Source organism: Physcomitrium patens, chromosome 4 (genome assembly GCF_059467195.1).
Source record: "Physcomitrium patens ecotype Gransden chromosome 4, ASM5946719v1, whole genome shotgun sequence".
Classification (NCBI taxonomy): Eukaryota; Viridiplantae; Streptophyta; class Bryopsida; order Funariales; family Funariaceae; genus Physcomitrium; species Physcomitrium patens.
The window spans coordinates 1,532,584-1,543,780 of NC_143413.1; the positions used below are offsets into that span (position 1 = coordinate 1,532,584).

The 11,197-nt window shown below is 40.5% G+C and overlaps 1 protein-coding gene across 1 annotated transcript; it reads left to right on the forward strand.

The window, feature by feature from the left end:
* The first annotated feature begins 2,847 nt into the window (after positions 1-2,847).
* Positions 2,848-10,935, forward strand: LOC112281421 (ABC transporter G family member 36). The gene is made up of 18 exons (XM_024517922.3): positions 2,848-2,991; positions 3,187-4,288; positions 4,525-4,645; positions 4,919-5,007; positions 5,110-5,194; positions 5,389-5,554; positions 5,655-5,785; positions 5,917-6,007; positions 6,104-7,004; positions 7,106-7,370; positions 7,472-7,628; positions 7,822-8,774; positions 8,868-8,951; positions 9,058-9,191; positions 9,307-9,534; positions 9,708-9,879; positions 9,983-10,237; positions 10,385-10,935. Exons 2-18 carry the CDS (start codon positions 3,897-3,899, stop codon positions 10,655-10,657), a joined length of 4,497 nt encoding a protein of 1,498 aa, XP_024373690.1. The 5' UTR covers positions 2,848-2,991; positions 3,187-3,896; the 3' UTR covers positions 10,658-10,935.
* The last annotated feature ends 262 nt before the right edge of the window (positions 10,936-11,197 follow it).

The following is an 11,197-nucleotide window of genomic DNA, read 5'->3' on the forward strand; positions in this document are numbered from 1 at the left end:
TTTAATTTTAAAATATTTGAATTAATTTTTAAAAAATAATAATAAAAAAAAAAACTATATCTTGTATACAAAGCCAATAAAATTTTAAAGAAAAGAATTTTATTGTACTTTTTACTATGCCACTAAGTAATTCTATTGCCATTTCTAAAAAATATATATTTATTTGTTTTAAATGATAACTTTAAATGTGTATCTTTTCAAACATTAATTATGTGATTTTGAAATTAAACTACAAAAAATAGTGCAGCATTTTTTTAAACTTGTATTATTAAAACCAAAGTATACCTTTGCTTGCCTTGTTATTTATAATATATCAACTAAGTTTCTATGAATACTTCTAAAAATGATTCTAAGAGCTTAAAAATTTTAATAGAAAAGTAAAGAATCTTCTATAAAATCTTCTAAAAAATATAGAAGATCTTGGTTAGGTGAGGAAGTTTTTTAAATCCTTTAAAATATTTTAGAATATTCTATGGTTATCTAAAATATTATAAATTTTAAAATAAAATATAATACAAATCTATATTATTTTCTCCATTAATTAATATCATCCATTGTAAGAAAAAATATCAATTATCATAGGTTATAGATTACTAGAGGTGATACATTAAAAGCAAAATCAAAATTTTCTTTGATAGAGCCCTAAAACTGGAGTATTTGCTTCTTTTCTAATTGGCTATGTGGCCAATTACACACAACCCCAATTACATATAGTTATGTGGCTCTGTTGGCGACATGACTTCTATTCTGTACCTCTATTTATTAATTTAATTCAATAAAAATTAATTAAATATTAAAATTATATATTATTAATTATGCACTATAGGATGGAGTTGCTTCCCGTTTGTTCTTTTATTTAATAACTAAATCTCATCTAATCAAAAAAAATTCTAATAATTTCTAAATTATCTCTTCTCATCTCTAAAAATTTAATATTTTATTTATTTTTTATTTAATTAATTAATTTATTTAAATATTTTAAAATTTTAATAATTATTTATTTTTATTTAAATTCTAAATTTTATTTAAGATAAGATATAATAAATCTTTATAAATAATTAATTTTATCTACATTAAATTTTTTTTGCAAATTATTTACTTTAATTACTATTCTGCCACCACTTGTAATAGGTCATTAATAACAAGCTCTTGTGACAAATCTCTTATTTTGAAATTCTATTAAAATTCTACAAAATTTCAGAAAGATAGAAAGAAGTATAATACATTTGATTTTTTTGTGTAGAATTAATAAAACCATATTTTTAGGTGTTTTTTTATTTACATAGTTTAAGATATTTTTTATTAAAATTAATTTAATTTTGTAAAAAAGATAAAAAATAAAAAAATATGTAAGTTTTAAAATAAATATATAAATATATTAGAGCACAACTAATTTTAGCTAAGATTTTTCTTAATCATATAAAATCAAAATTTCTTATCAAATTTTTTTGGTCTAAATAATAAATATTTATTTATTTGTGCATTAGATGAATATATATATATATATATATATATATATATTATTTATAAATATTTTTGGATGATATTTTATAATATTCTAAAATTAATCACTGTATTTAAAATAAAATTTAAATCAAAAATTCACTTTTTATTTTAAGTTTAAATTATAATAATTCTTCATATAACTTTAATAAAGTGTTTCATAGATATTATTTTAATTGTAATTTTTAACTAAATTTTAAAACATTATTTACATGTTATTTGAATAAATATGGTTAATAATATGAAATAAAGTTAAAATAGAATACAAGATTGAACTTATTTTATCATATAATATATTTAAAACCAAAAATAAACTATTTTTTGCATTCAATTTATTTTTAAAATTATTGTGATGTATTTACGTCTTGTATTGTTTTTTTTTTTTTTTTTTTTTGCATTATTGCAATTAGGTCCTAAAAAAACTTTTAGAAGATGTTCCAAGACTTACACAATACTATAAAAAATCTAAAGAATCTTCTATAAATATAAGATCTAAGATGGTTAAGTAAAATTAAGCAATTACAAAAAGTTCTACATGATCTTATGAACTTCTAATATCTACAAAAATACAACACATAGATCTAGAACACTTGAGAAGATTCTATATAATAATAGAAGGTACTTAAAGATCTAAATTATGCATCAGAAAAAATAATTAATATATGTGATTTTGTGTTTTTTCTTCCAAGATACGACCTCTCTAAAGTAGCATGTTTATAATTAAATCTGCAAGAATAACACGAAGAATTCACTTGTACATCAATCCTAACGTCAAGATCTTACCTTATTTTATTTCAATCATTGTATTGTATTCTTTGCTGATCTATACTTTCTCACCCATCCCACCATTTACCCTTCACAATAAGTCTCACAACTCCAACAACATCTAACTCCAACAACATCTAACTCCAACAACGATTTGAAATAGTGCTATCAAACAAAAAATAAACATGTCCTTCATTAACATCATTCAATATTAACAGGAACCCAAAAGAACCTCATGCAAAACTATCTAACTCAACATACTCTTTTTTTTAGTATGAGTAAGTCCCCAACTCCGAGACTTTGTGATTTTTGTTTCACAATGTCTCATAAAAATGAGGAGAGGATCCCACAAATTTGCGCGTGTGCTGCCCGTCCGAACGGACCGTCGCCATGGACGGGCAGCGAGGTGGGGGTTGGGAGCTGGGGCCGAAGACTGACACCATCGCCATCGCCAAAGGCACCAAGCAACAGAGCCCTCAGAGACAAGCAGCAGTGGTAGCAGATAACAGCTCTGCTCTGGGTCTCCTCATCATGTAAAATCCCAGGTGGGGTTTGGATTCACAGTGTGTGTGTCTTAGCTACAGCACGTCTCTGAGGCCTCCTCCACTCTCAATGGTTTCCTGCAGTTGCCAACAGGCCCCAGTGAATCAATCAGGATTAAGCTGGCTGTTGGGAGTTTATTTTCTTAGCTGAGACGTCGTCAGTGTTGTGACTAGGCCGCAGGTTGTGTGTGTTTGATTGTGTGTGTGAGAGTACTTCGTCAATACATTACATGTTTGGGGGAGTCTGTATTGTTCACGACTGCTGCTACAACTAGCCGATGGAGGTTTTGAGTTTGTTGATGCTGGTTTTTGGCCCCAGTTGTGAAGTGGGCTGTCTGATGGTTTCATGGCTTTAGGCTAGTGGGTTTATGTGCAGATGCGATGTGGTGACAGAAGGAAGCGAGAGACAATGCAGCTGGAGGCTGCGCTTGTAATGAGGTTTTGCAACGTCGGTTGAGTGGAAACAGCCGATCATGAACTTGTTACTGTGCGGTTGAAGAATTTCCTGGATTTTGAAACTGGACGACGCTGGGGCGTGAGCTTGCAGTTTTAGTGTTGGAACTGAGTGGCGAACATCGCCATCCTTGCATCTCTTGTCGGAGCCTGATTTGTACAGTAATAGTTTGTGTGTTCATTCAAAACTTGGCACTGATATTGGCATCGCCCGCTGCTGTTATAAACTTCTGGGTTTATTGTGATGACGGATTTCTGAATCAATGTGAGTCGATTCCGAGCTGTAGTAGTAGAATGACGAGACTGTAACACAAAAATGTCACATGCAGTGGCTATGGCCATCCTAGAATGAGCTGCACTGGTTAGTTTCGCTCTCAGGACCTGGTACTGCACGCAGCTGGCACCATTTATGCCGAGGAATGATTAAATCAGAACTGGCAAAGGTTGAGCTGACAATGTAGATGAGGGGATGCTTTGCAAAGTGAAGTTGCATTGTATTTTTGAGCTGTTTTTGATCAAGCTGGTGGTGATCGGGTTCGAACGTCAGTTCTGAAGACAGAACATTTGTGGTTTTCAATGATATGATCAAGTTGCTGCAAGGATTGCAGTACCCGAGTATAGGTGCTACTCACCATGGCCACATCTAACACTTCAATGGAAGGCATTGATATATGGGGGAGTCGAAAGACCTCGGCCTGCGGGCGAGCCAGCAGTAGGTCCAGATCCAGGTCATTTAGTGTGGGCTCCGACATGTTCTTCTCTCGGAAGGCAACGCCGTCCACGCGCCATGAGACGGAGGACGACGAGGAAGCGCTCAAGTGGGCGGCTTTGGAGAAGCTGCCTACTTATGATCGTCTTCGGACGACCATCCTTCAAAAGAGCCTTGGAAGCCGAGTTGTGCACGAGGAAGTCGATGTCACCAAAATCGGGTATGAGCAGCGGCGGGAGATCATTGACAACTTGTTGCGGGTCGCGGATGAAGACAACGAGAGGTTCTTGGTGAAGCTCCGCAATCGCATAGACAGGTATAGAAACCTCCAGAATAGATCACTTGAAGCATTGCAGCATCCAAATGTTCTTTTCCAGTTTTCGTAGCTCGGACGTGACTGTCGTCTGATCTTTAGCAGCTAATTTACAAGCTCAGTCTCAGCTATTAATGCCCTTGGCAATGCTGAGACGACCATTAATTCCAACCAGAGTCGCATCGAAAAGTTTTGCGAATTTTTTAAATGTTTGTACTCTGTGTAACTCTTTTGTTCAGAGTGGGAATTCAGCTTCCCACAATTGAGGTCAGATACGAGAACCTGATGGTTGATGCCAAATGCTTCGTGGGATCTAGAGCGCTACCGACACTTAAGAATGTCACGATCAACATCCTTGAGGTCCCTATATATCTCAACCATTTGCCCTCAAATTTGAACTTCTGCCTTACTTGCCTAGAGAAGTATCATACCTGCACAGGTAGTCGACCTATTATACATCCAAAAAATCAAGTTATGTGCACATTCGTTATTCTCGCAGTCAAGAAACTCTTGACCAAATTTTAGAGTTAATTTAGAAATTTATTTCCTTTGACAATGAAGATCAGTGAATTTCTTCGTAGAAAATCCTCGTTTCTTTGACTAAGAGTACTGAAACATCTTGTGCCGATGTAGAGTATTCTGGACTATGTGGGTTTATCGCCAGCAAAGAAGACGGAATTGAATATTCTTCACAATGTTAGTGGGATTGTCAAACCAGGGAGGTATGTGTTTCCTCCGACTTCACCTTGAGTATTAGCCACAAGTGTTAACACAGATTGCGACAGAAATAGACCCTAACTACGACTTTGGGGCTTGCTTTACAGAATGACATTGCTGCTGGGACCACCAAGCTCTGGAAAGACCACACTGCTTCTTACATTGTCCGGGAAAGTAGACAAAAGTCTACAAGTAACTGTTTCCAAACTCGAAATTGGACTTTCCTTTGTTTACTGTCTACATGCTATTCAATCCTCCACGTAATGTGCAGATGTGAAAATTGCATGTCACGTCATGCGTGGTTATAACTCAGGTATAGTGTCAACTGACAAATGATTGGGATGTGATGTTGTGGGGTGGGTGTCTTGTTCCCTCCTGTTGCGTAGGGTCAGGTGAAAGGGAATGTGACATACAATGGACACACATTGGACGAGTTCGTGCCTCAAAAGACTTCAGTGTATATCAGTCAGCAAGATCTCCATGTAGCTGAAATGACCGTCAGAGAGACGCTCGATTTCTCCGCAAGGTGTCAAGGAATTGGCACTCGATACGGTGAGCCAAGAGAGGCAACTACAAACCAGGTTTAGAATGGTCTACTTCATCTGCACATGTAATATGAAAGCACCTGCTTACCTGTTTACTATGTGTGCAGAGATGCTCGCTGAACTTGCAAAACGAGAGAAACAAGCGGGTATTTTCCCTGAGAAAGATGTGGACGTCTACATGAAAGCAACAGCAGTCGAAGGCATGAAAAGCAGCCTCTCCACTGATTACATTATGAAGGTTTTCTTTCACACACGCACACCAAACTATTCTTATTCTTCATATCTACACAGGTATCACTTGGGATCTTATGTGCAATTGTTCTAATAAAGCTGCTGCTGATTGACTACGCTGAATATTTTGCATTTCAGATTCTGGGATTGGATGTGTGCTCGAACGTGCTCGTCGGGGACAGCATGCACCGAGGCATCTCCGGAGGCCAGAAGAAACGCGTCACCACTGGTATGTGCCCCAGTAGGCGGCGTTTTCTTACAGATAATTGCGCTTACCTTGAGATTATTGTGGCGTGCTTGCTCAAGAAGATAATTTTTTTTGCAGGAGAAATGATTGTTGGGCCGACGAAAGCACTCTTTATGGACGAGATCTCCACAGGCTTGGACAGCTCCACGACATACCAGATCGTCAAATGTCTCTCACAGTTCTGCCATGTAATGGATGCCACTATTATGATGTCGCTGCTGCAGCCTGCGCCCGAGACTTTCGAGCTATTCGACGACGTGGTGTTGCTCTCTGAAGGGCAAGTCGTTTACCATGGTCCACGGGAACATATTCTCGAGTTTTTTCAGTCGTGTGGGTTCGTCTGTCCAGATCGGAAGGGCGTTGCAGATTTTTTGCAGGAGGTCACGTCGCGGAAGGATCAAGAGCAGTATTGGAGCAACAGGCCACAGGATTACCGGTATGCTTCGGTGAAGCAGTTCGCCGAAATGTTCAAGACGTTTCATGGGGGGATTAACTTGACGGAGGATCTCTCCACGCCATATGAGAAGGAACGCTCACACAAGGCAGCCCTAACCTTCGATCGTTATGGTGTTAGCAACATGGAGCTTTTCAAAGCAAATTTCGCCAAAGAATTTCTGCTCATGAAGCGGCAGTCATTTTATCATATCTTCAAAGCTTGCCAGATTGGGATCATTGCCTTCGTTGCCATGACCACCTTCTTCCGCACAACGATGGGCCACGATACAGAGGCTGAAGGCGCTGCTTACCTCGGAGCCTTGTTCTTTGGAATCCTCATAGTGATGTTCAATGGATATGCCGAGCTCTCAATGACAATCTTTCGCCTGCCAGTATTCTACAAGCAGCGAGACTTGCTGTTTTACCCAGCGTGGGCTTTCGCTCTTCCAAGCATGGTGTTAAGCATCCCATCGTCCATTGTAGAGGCTGGAATCTACACTCTGATCTCTTACTACGGCATGGGCTTCGCTCCGGAAGCAAGCAGGTATAAATGAGCGCAGAATCAAAATCTGCATAGAAAGATGTTATTAATCATTTGAGGTATCTCAAGACATGACATTTCTGATTGCTTTTTTGATATTGCAGGTTCTTCAGCTTCTTTCTGTTGCTCACATTGGTACACCTCATGTCGGGTGCGCTGTTTCGATTAATTGCCGGCATTTGTCGAACCATGGTGATTGCAAACACAGGCGGCACCTGTGTGTTGATCGTCTTCGTGCTCCTTGGAGGGTTCATTATCCCGAAAGAGAAGATCAAGCCGTGGTGGGTCTGGGGCTACTGGTCGTCACCCATTACGTATGCAGAGACCGCCATCTCTGTGAACGAGTTCCTCGCACCTCGATGGGCTACAGTGAGTAGTTTCTTTCCTATCTGTATCTCTCGCTGTCGGTGTTGACAGAAATAAGTAAATAGTGAGAGCATAAACTGATACCTATCTTTGAATATAATCAGGAAACACTGAACAGCACCATAACGCTAGGACACAAAGTGATGCATAACTTTGGAATTCACCAAGATGCTTACTGGTATTGGCTTGGAGTGGGGACGCTTGCTGCTTACACGCTTGCCTTCAACACTTTGTACACTCTCACTCTCACATATTTAGATCGTGAGTAACTTCCCCCGAATTCCTCAGTATCGTCCTGTGCAATGTTTTTGAAGATTTAGGGGTGATCTGGTTAGGTGTGCAAGTAGCACTATGGGATACTTACCTGAGGGAATCATATCCACGTGAATTGTTTGTCGTGGGTACATGTCTCTACAGACTTGTCTAATTATTTTTGAACTGTTGCTCCGCACAGCTTTAGGGAAGCCGCAAGCAGTCATTTCAGAAGAAGCGCTAGCTCAGAAGAATGCCAATCGAACAGGAGAGGATGTCGTGGTGTCAAAGAGACACAGGTCAAAAAGATTCCGCGCAAGGTCAAAGGACACAATCAACATCTATGGAAGCAACACCCAAGATGTAGAGGAGCACCTTCAGGAGCACGTTTTGAAAATAATCGACGGAAGCAATGGCGCCGCGGAACCTTCGTCCATTCTAGTGACGCGACAGAAACGGGGGATGATTCTGCCATTCAAGCCGCTAGCAATGTCTTTCAGCGATATAAAATACTTCGTGGACATGCCAGCGGAGATGAGAGCCCAAGGGGTGACGGAAGAAAGATTGCAGCTCCTATGTGGAGTGACAGGAGCGTTTCGTCCTGGCGTGCTCACAGCATTGGTTGGAGTGAGTGGCGCTGGGAAGACGACGCTCATGGATGTGTTAGCAGGGAGGAAAACCGACGGCCACATTGAGGGGGAGATCCGCATATCTGGTTTTCCAAAGGTGCAAGAAACATTTGCGAGAATATCTGGGTACTGTGAGCAGAATGATTTTCACTCGCCGCAAGTGACTGTTAGGGAGTCACTCGTCTTCTCTGCTTGGCTTCGGTTGCCTCCGGAAACCGATAAAAAAATTCGGGCGCAATTCGTGGAGGAAGTGATGGAATTGGTGGAGTTAAAGTCATTGGAACACGCGCTGGTCGGCTTGCCTGGCGTGACTGGTCTCTCTACGGAACAGAGAAAGAGGTTGACTATAGCAGTGGAGCTCGTCGCCAATCCTTCTATCGTCTTCATGGATGAGCCTACCAGTGGACTCGATGCTCGAGCAGCTGCAATTGTCATGAGAACTGTGAGAAACACGGTCGACACAGGACGCACAGTTGTGTGCACCATCCATCAGCCAAGCATTGACATCTTTGAGTCTTTTGACGAGGTAAGCGCCAGTTTAAAACCAATCGCATCTTCATTTGACACCCGACATCTCTAATGCACAAGATTTATAGAAAATTCTAATCGTTTGCGGCAGATGTTGCTAATGAAGCGGGGAGGACAAGTCGTCTACATGGGACCGCTTGGACGTAATTCGGAAACACTTATCAAGTATTTTGACGTATGGCAATTTCTATCCCTTTGTTGTTCACAATTTTTTCTGGTTCAGTAATGGATGATGAAACTACGATTCTTGCAGTCTGAAAGTCTTACGTACCGATGTGCAGGATATCCCTGGAGTACCTAAGATAAAGGAAGGCTTCAATCCGGCGACATGGATGTTGGAAGCAACTAGTTCAGCAGTGGAATTGCAGCTCAAAATAGACTTTGCGGAAATTTACAAGCAGTCCTCACTATTTAGGTTTGATTCTTGTGTTCACCATGCAGCTATTATGTGATCAAATGGGTTATTTGTGCATAGGTCTCTCTCTATTTTCTATTAAACTCATTACTCCGTTTTGGAACACGTGTGGCAGGCACAACAAGGAGCTAGTGAAGACTCTCAGTATCCCGGCACAGGGAGCAAAAGACTTGAGCTTTCCAACGCAATACTCTCAATCATTCTGGACACAAGTTGTTGCCTGTCTGTGGAAGACCAAGCTGACTTACTGGCGCAGTCCCGATTACAATTGTGTGCGGTACTTCTTCACTTTCATGACGGCATTCATCATCGGCTCTATGTTTTGGGGAGTAGGCAAGAATACGTAAGTTGGCATGCAAATCATCCTCAGCAACTTCATAACATGCAGCTTGAAAAGGATCTTTGTCATGCAGAAACGGTATTGCATTACGTGCTCGGAAACTACCGTCCTCGAATGTTGCTCTCTACCACCGCAAACAGTTCTCAGAAGGACTTACCAATCTTACGGGTGTGCAGATCCGATCAGGTGAATCTGTTCAGTGTCTTGGGAGGGCTGTTCGCTGCTACCCTATTCCTTGGCGTGAACAATGCGTCCAACGTCCAACCAGTAGTTGCTGTTGAGCGGACGATCTTCTACCGGGAGCGTGCAGCAGGAATGTACTCAGCCGTCCCTTATGCAATCGGCCAGGTGAAAATCGATCTCTATCCTGTTCAACTCTTGATTGCATAATCGTCGTGTGTTGCTCGTACTCTTATCAGAAACTAATCAGGATTCTTGCTTGTGGTGGCAGATGTTGATAGAGATCCCTTACTGCTTGATCCAAAGCATTGTGTTCTCCTTGCTCACCTACTCGATGATGAGTCTCGCTTGGACAGTCAAGAAATTTTTCTTCTACACCTTCATCATGTACTTCACTCTTCTCTACTTCACATACTATGGCATGATGGCAGTGGCTCTCACACCGAATCATCAAATCGCCGCGATTGTCTCCTCCGGGTTTTACTCCATCTTCAACCTCTTCTCAGGTTTCATGGTGTTCAGACCTGTAAGTTTATCTCCACTTTGTCCCCAAATCCATTTATTGTTTCTCCATTATGCACTTTTTGCCGCTATTGGTGATTTGGTGTACAGTGCAGGCTTTGTTGCATCTGCACATTTTGAACTTTTTTCCATACCTGTCTGTGCTGTGAAGAACATCCCTGTGTGGTGGGTGTGGTACTACTGGGCCTGCCCTGTGGCGTGGACACTCTATGGACTCATCACCACACAGTTCGGAGACGTGACGAGTCTTGTAATTCCTTCGGACGGTTCGCCACCGATCATGGTGAAAGATTACGTGGAGAAGACTTTCGGGATGACTTCGGATATGATTGGGCCTGCTGTTGCCATGCCAGTGGTGTTCACCGTGGTTTTCGCTGCTGTTTTTGCGATTGGAATCAAGTATTTCAATTTCCAACAGCGATGATCTCAGGGACCTCGACACAGTATGATGCGAGAATTTTATCTTAGACATTTGTACAATATTTTCACATACGGGTGAGCAAACAATCTCGAAGGTGGTGTAATAAAGGGTTGAAAGGAGGCACCGCGGGGACTTGGTAGATTATGAAGATGATACACTAGCCAATCGGAGAGATTGAATCAGGACGAACCCTTTTAAATGGCCACTTTACCCTCAAGGGAAAATTTATTCTTTGTAAACGGGTTATTGTCTAAGAATCAAACTTATTTTATTCAATGCCACATGGGCCCACAAATCTCACGTCATCCAATGTCCAAGTATCCGCTTCTTATTTTTTGTACACTTGGTACGAACAATGCTTGAGTAGCGGATATGACCTTTGCTTGGCGCTTGGAACAGTTCGATGAAGACTTCGATCTCACAGCTAAGTCTGTCACAGCACACATCCCGAAAACATTCTGATGGTATGTCCATTTTCAATGTTCCGCACCTGGCCACCGGTTAGTGAAGCCATAAAGAGCAAGCTGGTGCGTTGTGATCAAT

Bases quoted from the DNA above. Each gene is read 5' to 3' on its own strand.
- LOC112281421 (XM_024517922.3), top strand. From the start codon at position 3,897: ATGGCCACATCTAACACTTCAATGGAAGGCATTGATATATGGGGGAGT. The intron at 8,775-8,867 runs GTAAGCGCCAGT...CGTTTGCGGCAG, and splicing joins TCTTTGAGTCTTTTGACGAG to ATGTTGCTAATGAAGCGGGG. The intron at 10,238-10,384 runs GTAAGTTTATCT...TGTGCTGTGAAG, and splicing joins GTTTCATGGTGTTCAGACCT to AACATCCCTGTGTGGTGGGT.